This window comes from Grampus griseus (assembly GCF_964374135.1).
Source record: "Grampus griseus genome assembly, chromosome: X".
Lineage (NCBI taxonomy): Eukaryota > Metazoa > Chordata > Mammalia > Artiodactyla > Delphinidae > Grampus > Grampus griseus.
This window is the reverse complement of record NC_138999.1, coordinates 12,616,964-12,628,262: the sequence shown is the minus strand read 5'-3', so window position 1 is coordinate 12,628,262 and position 11,299 is coordinate 12,616,964. Positions and strand designations below refer to the sequence as shown.

Below are 11,299 nucleotides of genomic sequence, written 5' to 3'. Positions count from 1 at the left end.
CTAGACTACCAAAAGTGTCTCTAGAGTGCCCCATGCTCCCGAGCGTCCTAGATCTTCCAGAAACATAATATGGAAGAGTTGGAGCTATCCCTAAATTTCAGGTTCATGTTGAATTTGTATGGAACTTGGGCCTAAGGGCTTCTTGACCAAATAAATTCAGAGAGGATGCTGAATCAGCTTCCAAAGATGATCAAGCATCCCAGCAAGCTATAACTGACTCCTGCGCCCCAGCTAATCTTAGAGAGATTCCACTATTACAATAGGAGAGGCGAAAAAGCTTGCGACGGTACCAATCCAGGTACAAAATCCAGGGAAAGGCTGAGCAGAGAAGCATGCTCACTCAGTATGAGAGTTCCTCCAAGTGTATTCTCAAGTTTTCAACGTTCATGATTGCTTAGTGATTTCATCCTTGCAGAGATCGCTGAAGCTTTGCCTAACCTTATGTAAAGCAATGTCAAAACTTTGGGAATAACTGAATTCCAAAAATAACATCTTGTAACATAATGGCATTATCCAGATTCCAAGGCCATGAGGCCTTGATTCCTTTCTGGATGGAATCCAAATTAATATTATTAATATCTACCACATTCTGACTGTCCTAGAAAAGATGCAAGGCTGCCCTGGGACTTACGTTGTATAGTTTCTGGTTTCTAGGCATTGACATATTTCTCAGCCAAAGAAGATTCCTGATGAGATTGATGACAGGCTGGCAAACCTTAAGAGGGTTGTCAGTGGCAAAGAATGAAGAAGTAGTAAGACTCTTACCCAACTGAGCTTCTAGTTTTTATGTATTTGTGGTGACATTTCATCAAAAGCCAAGATATTTTGATTTAAAAAATGGTAGATTCTGAAGTCTCAGGAAAATTCTTATAATTCCAAGTGCATGTATCCATGTGGGCATGAGATTGAAGCTCAGATGTTATGTTAGGCCCTTGAGGATTTATAATGTGATTTATCTATTCCCCATCTCTCTGATTTGGCCAAGGTAAGTAGCCTTGGCCAAGCCCTACCAATGACCCAGACCAGATACGTCCCTTAGAAGTGGAGGAGGGAATGGTACAGTGTCTCCAGGATGAACCTGCTGGACTTCAAGAAGACAACTGCTGTTGGACATTTCTAGTTGGATCTGAAAACATGGCTCTTACACTCAGTCTGCAGACTGAGGTAGAGGTCAATAGGGATGAAGGCTTATTCTAAGATATTTAGAGCCAATTAGGAAGTATTAACCAAAGTGTAAAAGTCTTCAGTCACCCACAGACTCTAGCTGACAGGCAGGAGCTAGCTCCAAAAGGAGTCTTCTATGCTTTGAATGCCCATCAGTGTTTCAGCCTTGACCTGGACTGGATCTAAGCCGCTTGACTTTGACTGTATGTCATGTCAGCTGCGTTCTCTTAACGTGCACCTTGCTTCAACTCAACCATCCTGTGCTCCTGAGATGTGTCTGCTTTTCTGTAAACCAGTCAAGAAATGTGATGCTCTGGCCAAGTTCCTGAAATTCCCTTTTATCACTTCCCTGTACAGTGCACAGATGGCTCCTCTAGGGAGGGTTGTTTCAAGTAACTTTCTTCCTTCTTATCCCATCCCATTTTCCTTTTGAGGTCTGGACTATGTAGTACTTTCCAGCACACTGGGATCCTGAAGAAGTAAGATCCTTTCCTCTTTGCCTTAACTGAAAAGGCATATTTGACTAACAACTCTCAAATTTATATCGTCATCCCTGAGCTCGCTGCCAAACTGAAGATTTGTATATATCATCTCTTGGATTTCTCACAACCTTGACTGAACTCCTCCTTTTCCCTCTAAAGTGTGTTACCTGCAACCTTTTCCCCATATAAATTGATGTCAACCTCATCCTTCTCGTTGTTCAATCCAAACACCCTGGAGTAATCCTTGCCTCTCTCTATCTTTCACAGCCTACATCTAATTCAGCAGAAAATCCTCCTGGTTTCATTTTCAAATTGTATTCGAAATCTAGCCACCTGTTCTTGATACAGCAGCCAGAGTGATGCTTTTCAAATGTAAATGAGATCATGTCACTCCTCCTTTAAAACTCTACCATGGGGCTTCCCTGGTGGCGCAGTGGTTGAGAGTCTGCCTGCTAATGCAGGGGACACGGGTTCGAGCCTTGGTCTGGGAGGATCCCACATGCCGCAGAGCAGCTAGGCCTGTGAGTCACAACTACTGAGCCTGCGCTTCTGGAGCCTGTGCTCCACAACAAGAGAGGCCGCCATAGTGAGAGGCCCGCGCACCGCGATGAAGCGTGGCCCCCGCTTGCCACAGCTAGAGAAAGCCCTCACACAGAAACGAAGACCCAACACAGCAAAAATAAAATAAATTAATAAACTCCTACCCCCAACATCTTCTTTAAAAAAAAAAAAAAAAAAACAACTCTACCATGGATTCTCATTTCACTTAGAATAAAGGCTCAAGTTTTGCTTCTAAGGCCCTAGATATAAATTTGTACTAGCGACTCTAGTGTTACCTGCTATTTTGTACTGTCTGGATATGGGAATAAATTCGGCTTACATGGCAAGCACTGTACTATTATAAATTCAGAGCAATAATAATCTGTACAACCTCCCTGGAATCCACAGTTTGGCCTCACAAACTTGAACTCTGTCTGTTGAAAATATTTGTCAATTTGGTTAATGAAGATTATCTTTGCTCTATCTGTAGGAAAAAGGGGCAGCTATGCAACTCGAAATGTAAACAGGAAAGAACTTTAGCTTTTCCTTTGGGCTAAAGAGTCAACTTATTTATTTTCTGTAAAGTACTTATAAATTCACTTTGTGTGATAAATATGTGGTCAAAACCAATTGGACTAAAGGCAAATCATTCTTGGTCATGTGGAGTTTTAAATTCTCTCTACTTTATATTCTTGATATCCTTTCTTCTTTTTTTTTTTTTTTTTTGCTGCGGTACGCGGGCCTGTCACTGTTGTGGCCTCTCCCGCCACGGAGCATAGGCTCCGGACGCGCAGGCTCAGCGGCCATGGCTCACGGGCCCAGCGGCTCCGCGGCATGTGGGATCTTCCCGGACCGGGGCACGCACCCGTGTCCCCTGCATCGGCAGGCAGTCTCTCAACCACTGCGCCACCAGGGAAGCCCCTCCTTTCTTATTTCTGTCAGAAACATTACTCTGTCAATTTTAAGATAAGAAGTTACACAAAACGTTCTTTTGCTCCGACCGAAGTTGTCTTCTTAACTTGGGGAGCTAGAGGAAATTTTTGCTATAGCTATTTAGCAACCTCACCATTTATGATTCGGTTGGAAGTGGACAGAAAGTTGAGCAGTAAGTGAAAAATGGATCTCAAAGTCTATGTACTTTGCTCGAGGAGAATGAAGACCCACCCTCAGATCTGAGCCTATGAAGAGGGAGTGTTCTGATTGAACTCCATGGTTATCTGGTTTCCATTTAGCTCTTAGCAGACAGCAAATCAGAAACAGGGAGGGGATTCGTGGTGGGCAGGGCCACTCAAAGTGCATTCTTCAAGAAGTGGCACAGAATTCAGAACCTGCAGAGACAGCAGTTAATAGCAATAAAGCTGTTTGGAGCCATTTAACGTAAAGCCCCGAAGATGTTATCACGTTATAGCCTAGTCAGTAAACGCTGTCCAAGATGATGACACTGAGTCATCTGGAAAGAAAAAAGAACACATAAAATAATGTTCAGGCAACATCCTGATTAGATGGAATGTATTTTAGAAAAATGTCTTCCTTAAATGATTAAAAAAAGCAAAACTAGTAGAGTCAAAGCAGTGCATTTTCATCTTGCTTATGTGGGGCCTGCTTATTCTCAGAATATGACAGTTTTCCTACAAAACGCTTATGGACGAGTCTCCAATCCCCCTCATATCTCAAAGTCCACTAATTATCATACAGCTCCTCGCACTTTGAGTGGCTTGTATTACTAGGCTCCCAGCATTTTTCTCTGTGTTCTCATGTATTAATTCATAGAATACTTACAACGTCCCTGTGAGATGGGTAAATATGATTATCAGCTTTGAAATTAGATGTGAGGGAAATATCACCTGCTGAAAGTCACACAGCTAATCAGCGGCAGAGTCAATCCGTTAAGCTACCTAAGTCTTCATCTAAATGACAGTCCCATGATGGAGGAGAGCTGTCTATGCTGGGTGTCCTTCCTCACGTCTGCACTGTGCTTCAAATGACATTATTTGAGACCTATTTACTCTCTTCTTTATTTTCCTCTGGATACTCTCCTGTGTCTCTCTAAACTTGTGGGTCTTAGAAATTAGCGTGATGCTCTAAATTCTTTTGTATCTAATACTTCTAGTAACAAAGTCTAAGATAGTCTAAGATGGCTTTGCTTTCTGGTGGCAGCCATGTTGGATTGATTTCTCATATTAAGCTTTTATTCAACCCTGCTTGACTGGGCAGCTGTAGTAACTCGCTGACTGACATCCTTGCTTCTACCCTTACCCCTCAGTGTCTGTTCTCTAACCAGCAGTGAGAGTGATCCTGTTAAAACGTTTGCCGGATCACTTCTCTGCTTGAAGTCCTCCAATGTCTTGCCACATTACTCAGAGTAGAAGCCAAAGTCCTACAGTTGTCTATAAGGCCCTCCTTAGAGCTTCCTCTCCATCTTCACCTCCTGCCACTTTCCCCGTGCACTGGGCTCCAGCCACAAAGGCCTCTGATGTTTTTGAGACCTTTGCACTTGCTGTTCCCTCTGCCTGGAACAGACTCCCCTCAGATATTCATGTGGCTTTCATCCCTTCCTTCAGGTCTTTGCTCAGATGTCATCCTCTCATCCCCACCCCATCACTCACCCTCCTCCTTTCCTGCTTATTGTAAAGCCATAGCGTTTACCATCAGCTATTTGTTTCTTCCTGCTACGCCACCTCGTATAATATGATATCCACGGGAACTTTTCCTGTCTATTCATTAGTGTATATCCAGTATCTAGCGCCTAGCTAGTATCCAGTATCTAGCCAGTGCCTAGCATAGAGTAGGTGGCCAATAAATAATTGTTGAATCAAGATTCTTTTTTTTAATTGAAATATAGTTGATTTACAATGTTGTGTTAGTTTCTGGTATACAGCAAAGTGATTCAGTTATACATATATATGTATATATTCTTTTTCAGATTCTTTTTCATTATAGCTTATTACAAGATGAATATACTTCCCTGTGCTATACAGTAGGACCTTGTTGTTTATCTATTTTATATACATGAATCAAGATTTTTGTTGTTTTGGGCATGAACTGTTGTTGATCAGAGGACTGCTTATTTCTGTGCTGTGTGGTTCTTTCAGGGACATTTAGAGCTAGTTGTAGAACTTTACATTTTGTTAAATCCCTTATTGAAATGGAAGATACAAAGGAAATGAGGCAGACAACATCTTATTTGTTCCTAGTGAATCCCTAGATATATATCTGGGACCAGAGATATATATTGTCCAAGTGCAAACCGCATTCTAAAAATGATATTTCATAGTTTTTGTCTGGCGTCAATACCAAAGTCTTCCATCTACCCTTCTGAAAAATAGAACAGGTTTCCTCAATTTCCACTCTCCTGTTTTTCTGGTTCTTCATTCTTTCACAGAGGATCTGTTCCTTTAGGCCAGTTGTTTTTCTGGGTCCCATCCCCTGGGTCTTTAGTGGACTCTTTCCATTCTCAGAATGGTCTCAGGACACTTCTGGGCAGCTGTCAGAACATCAGCATCTTCTCAGTGGAAAGTCAACAAAACTTCCAATAATTCAGTCATCGCTTGCAGTTGGCCATTGTGAGCTAGTTTTCCTACAGGATTATTGTGACCAAATTCTCCTATTTCTCTCGCTCCTCAAAATTTCTTGGCTTCTAGATTTCTCCTGCCTCACTGTTATCTCAGGCTCCTTGTTCATCTGTTTTAACGTTCAGATTTCATATCCTGCTTTCCCTATTTCAATTTGATCACGTTAATCTGATTTTCTGCCTCAGTGTATTGAAGTTGGACTACTCCCATTTTTTTCCTGAACCCAAGAGCTTCATTCAGGAAGCAACCTGAGTAGAGTTGTGTTTCAGCTTTTATTAAAGTAACATTCCACCTCTTGGTTCAGAGCCCCACACACTGCCCCCTTTTCTCTTGACCAGTTTTTCTCTTAATGCCTGTGAAAGCGAGTGGATCTCAGCTTCCTTGAATGTGGAAGGAGCCTGACTGAAACTGCACTGATCCCCTCAGCTCACTTTCTTTTAACCTTCTTGATCATAATTGCTTAAATGTGTCAATTACTTTATTTCTTAGAAGGATCATGTCTTTTGATTCATACCAAGGGTAGTAAGAATCCACCTCTTTTTTTAATATTTATTTATTTGGCTGCATCAGATCTTAGTTGTGGCACATGAGATCTTTCATTGTGGCATGCAGGCTCTCTAGTTGTGGCACGAGGGCCCTGTAGTTGTGGCGCGTGGGCTCTAGAACCTGCGGGCTTCGCTGCCTCGTGGCATGTGGGATCTTAGTTCCCCAACCAGCGATCGGACCAGGGATCGAACCTGCGTCCCCTGCATTGGAAGGCAGATTCTTAACCACTGGACCACCAGGGAAGTCCCAGAATCCACCTCTTTTTGATGTAGCGGAACCAAATCCATCATGGTCACCAAAGGCCCATGTCCCTGTGCTGCTCTTTATCTACACCTCCATCATTGCTCTTAGACTATTGACAGCAACTTAAAGGCCTGTACTCTAGATTCAAACTGCATGCATTCGTATCCTGGCTCTACCACTTCCTGGCTGAGTAAGGTTTGGTCATTTATTTAAGTTCTCTGCGCCTCAGTTTCATAATCTGTACAATGATGATAAAAATATTTGCCTCTAGGTTTGTTGTAATGCTTCAATGAGATATTCTAATGCAAAGCACTTTAAACAGTTACTTATTATTTTTTTCCTCTTCTACAATAACATGTACAACTTTGGAATAAGGAGAAGTAGTGGAAACTTTTTTTAAAGGCTTGGTTACTGCCATTTCACCTGGACCTGGAAGACTTGTTTTTTGGGTAAAGAAGTGTTTTCCCTGTGTGAAGGTTTCATAACCACAGTCAAGCAGGCCCATTAGCCCTGCCATTTAAAGTGGCTCCTCTCTTGTACCTATGACACTCATACCTACACCCTGGGAATGAGGACAGTGGTCCAGCTCCTGAGATTCTACAGGATAACCACTAAAGTCTCTTTGAATTCTATGCAATGATACATGGCTATGGGTGACCAGAACTTGAGATGGACACTCGCTGAATTTCATACCATGTGGTGGCATTCTGATTTCCTTGTGACCTTGACCAAGCTTTGAACAGGTAAGTGAAAGGGATGGAGGCCCACCGTGAAGTTAGTCATAGAACCAGTGTTTAGCACGATCATCTGAGAAAGAGAAAAGGAGCCTTTTAAAGTTTTTCCAAGTTAAATCAGGAGAGTTAACTTGTGGAGTGGAGGGTGGTCTCATAATTTTAAAAATTGGCCCTGGAAATTAAAATTTATCAGAAAAAAATGAATTCTATAGAGACAAGGGCAAAATTGTTTATTTAGGAAGGGAAAATGTTACCCAAATAGAGTTTCTGTGAATATGAGTGTAAAATAAAAAGGAAGGAGAGAGAAGTGACTTAATGGAATTGTCTCTAAAACGTGTAAGTCCCAACATTACCCCCGTGACCCCTAATTCTAGAGTTCGTTGGTCACTGTAAAATCATAACACCTTCAGTGTATCTTTAACAGATTTTAAGGAACATACTAAGCAAATGGACAAGTTTTGATTTGGCCATAAAATTTGAGAGCTATGATTCTCTAGGATTAATGAATAACATTTGTTTATTTGATTTCCTTTAAGAAATCATTCTAAAATCTGTTTACATATCTGTCCTCTCCAGGATGAATTTTGTGTTGGTTCAGCAGATTGTTTACTGTTTTTTCTTCTTCTTCCTTTTTTTTTTTTTTTTTTTTATCTTCCTGCTCAGTGCCCAACCCAAGTTCAAAGGCTGATGAGAGAGAAAATCTCATGAGGAGGTTTTACTCTAGGGAAGTTGTTCAGTGGATGGGATCTTGGCGCACAGAGCAAGATGTCAGGCTCTTTCTGGCTCCTTCTCAGCCTTGTTGCTGTAACGGCTGCTCAATCCGCCACTGAGGAACGGGCCAAGACATTTTTGCAGAAGTTTGACCGTGAAGCTGAAGACCTGTCTTATCAAAGTTCACTTGCTTCTTGGAATTATAACACCAATATTACCGATGAGAATGTCCAAAAGATGGTGAGTTCTCTCCTATAGCTGCATAAGGATATCAGTTGCTTCTTAAAAATCAGCTTACTGCCCAGGAAACTGAAAAGGGAAATCAAAGAAATGCTCCGAGCTGTGAGGTTGGATGTTTGCCTCAGTATTTCTGATTCTGGAGTCCCAGATGCTGAACAATTGACCTTTGGTTCATTTGGAAAATTGTTAACAAAATAATTCACTGGTCTCAGTCCAGATTCTTGGAAACCAGTGAACATGCTTTAGAAAGTTGCCACCATAATTCTCATCATAGTCAGGCTTTCAAAGCAGTTCATAGAAATGCCATAAGTTATTGAGTTAATAATTTTCCCAAGCCTACAATGTCAACAGGAATGTCTAAAGACTCTCTACAAATGATCTATTAACTGAGAAAAATGCAACTGGAGGCTTAGTGAAAGAGCTAGCCAGTAATTAAGATTACCAGGGGTCGGGTGAGGCTGGACTTGGGAATTCCTTCCTTAATGGTCTCGGCGCTCCGAGGGACTTCCAGAGCATACGGGATCCGCAGAACCCTCCGAGAAAAACCATAATCAAACCAATTCTGACAGATCTCAGAATGCTCTGGGAAAGCAAGATGTTTTGTTTGACAAGTGCAAGGATTTAGGGGATTTCTTCCCTCACAGATCCCAAAGCAGTGCTGAAAATGGAGTGACATTATTTAAGAAAAGTTTTTATGACACTTGTACAGCAATACATTCTTTCAAAAATGTAGCTCAGAAGCTTCTTTTCTCAAATAGTCGGTTGCATGTAAATTAAATTACTGCTGCTCTCTGGACAGCTCCAATCTGAGACCTGCTGCCTCATCTGAATTCCTCAGGAGATTTTTTCCCCCTAGTTTTCTAAAGCTTAAAGAGATCCAGGAGATTTTGACAGCCCAGTGTTGTCATAGGAGAGCATTTTTCTTGTCTCATAGTTTGGTCTTACCTCTCTTCACCTCTTCACTGTTGCTTTTTTCTCACTTTTTATTTGATCTTTGTTGGAGGTACCTGAAGTGCATTGTGCATTTGTTTTCATTCTCTTTTTTTTTAAACATCTTTATTGGAGTATAATTGCTTTACAATGGTGTGTTAGTTTCTGCTTTATAACAAAGTGAATCAGCTATACCTATACATATATCCCCATATCTCCTCCCTCTGGCGTCTCCCTTCCGCCCTCCAGAAAGAGAAAAACAAATACGGTATGCTAACACCGTATATATGGAATCTAAAAAAAAAAAAAAAAAAAAAAGGTTCTGTTTTCATTCTTAGCCGAATTGTCCGCAGGTGGTGGTGAAGTTCGACCGGCATCATGCCTAAGAGGTCTGGAGTCAGACTGCTGAGGTCCAAACCCTGGCTCCACCACTTTCTACCTGGGTGAACGTGAGCTAGTTAATGAACCTTTCTCCGCCTTAGTTTTTCTGCCTGTGAAAAACAGCGTAACGCTCATATTTGCCTCATAGGGTTGCTGGGACGACAGTTAATACATAAAACCACCAAAATAGTGCTCAATGCTTGTGAGCCTGGGAGAACAATACGATATCATTGCTGTGAATGTGAAAGGGAGTTATAATTGCTCAAGAGACATGTAACAGTTCTGTTGAGGGCCCGCTTGCTGAGAAGGGCATGTTGTACGCCCAGATGTAGTGATGTTTGTTGAATTCACGTTTGGATCTTAAGTGCTGTCATTTTTGAATTGCACTTGTTGATTAGAGGAAAGGCCAGAAATGAAAGGGCACAAATCCACAAAGTGTGGTCGAACTGCAGACAGTATGGGCCCTTTAAAGAAAAGTGAAAATATCTGAATGCAAGAAGCAAGCAGGGGGCCCAATATGTCCTTCCTCCAGCAATGGTGAAGGGCACGTTAGTGCATTAGTGCACCTGTGTGGATTTACCTGGGGAGGGGGCAATGCACAGGGAGAGCAATAGCTCTTCTGTTCTCTTATCACATATATTGAGATCCCCTGATGAAACGGGCACTGCAGCTGGTGGTACAAGAGGCACGAAATGAGCAGGAGACTGAGATATGATCTGCTGCCGGTGGCTATCAATAGAAAGAACTGGAGAAACGGAGCGTGTTCCCCAAGAGCCACTGGAGTGATTTAGGGCGATCAGAGAGAGTTAGAAGAGAAAGCAGAGTTAGCTCTCCAAAGCCTGACTCAAAAAGAAAAAAAAAACTGAGTCTGAGCGGGAACAAGAAAGGATAGAGTGTTCCCAGTTGTATCGGCCAACTCTCTTCAGACTAGAAAGATGGTGCCTTTGAAAGCTCAAAAGAGAGAAATTTACAATAAATAGGAGGAGGTGCTGTTTACATTACAGGTGGTAAAACTGGTAAGACTTGTAAAACTAGGCCATTCTTTAATCTAAAACAGTGAGACATTGAAAACTATAAGTCGGTTTTCGTAGTATTTAAGTGAATGTAAGGATTGCAGATCCACTGTGGGTAAGGAAGTATGGTTAAGTGCATTTATGGACCCAGTTCTTTACCTTTCCCTATATCAACACCCAAGGTTATGTCACTTTGCAGTGCCATCCCACTGAAGGTGATGTGATCGTGTCCTTCACCATGTGACTTACTTTGACCAATGGACTGTTAGCAGATGTGATGCAAGTAGAGGCTTGGAAGGGACTTGAACAGTGGGGCTTGTTCTTTGCACCTTTGGCTTTGCTATGAGAACATGCCTGGGTTGGCCAGCTAAAGAGTGAGGGAATGTGTGGAATAGTTGTCCCGTCTGAAACCAATCCCCCAGAGTTGTAAGCAAATCCAGCCAAGATCAGCAGAGCTGCCTGGTAACCCTCAGTGATTCTAGGCACGTAAACAATGAACACATGCCATTGAGATTTTTGGTTGTTTGTTATGTAGTATTATTGTAGCAATAGGTAAGTAATACAGGAAGAGAAATTTGGGCTGTATGACATGTGTCTGTTCATATCCTATCAGGGTGACATTATTGAGGGCAATCTGCCATTTCCTAATTATCCCTTGGCATAACTTTCAGAGTCAGAATATTGGGCTTGTCAGCCAATCAGTCTGACGCAGTATGGCGATTCTCAGATCAAGTCATGAGACT

At 41.9% G+C, this 11,299-nt stretch overlaps 1 protein-coding gene across 3 annotated transcripts in view; it reads left to right on the top strand.

The window, feature by feature from the left end:
- Positions 1–8,046: 8,046 nt before the first annotated feature.
- ACE2 (angiotensin converting enzyme 2) overlaps positions 8,047–11,299 on the top strand; it is a gene marked incomplete at both ends in the record, with an annotated part of 52,655 nt that continues 49,402 nt past the window's right edge. For all 3 annotated transcript variants that reach the window (XM_082681125.1, XM_082681126.1, XM_082681124.1), the window contains one exon: positions 8,047–8,232. In XM_082681125.1, the coding sequence (XP_082537251.1) occupies positions 8,047–8,232 (186 nt within the window). The remainder of the gene's footprint in view (positions 8,233–11,299) is intronic.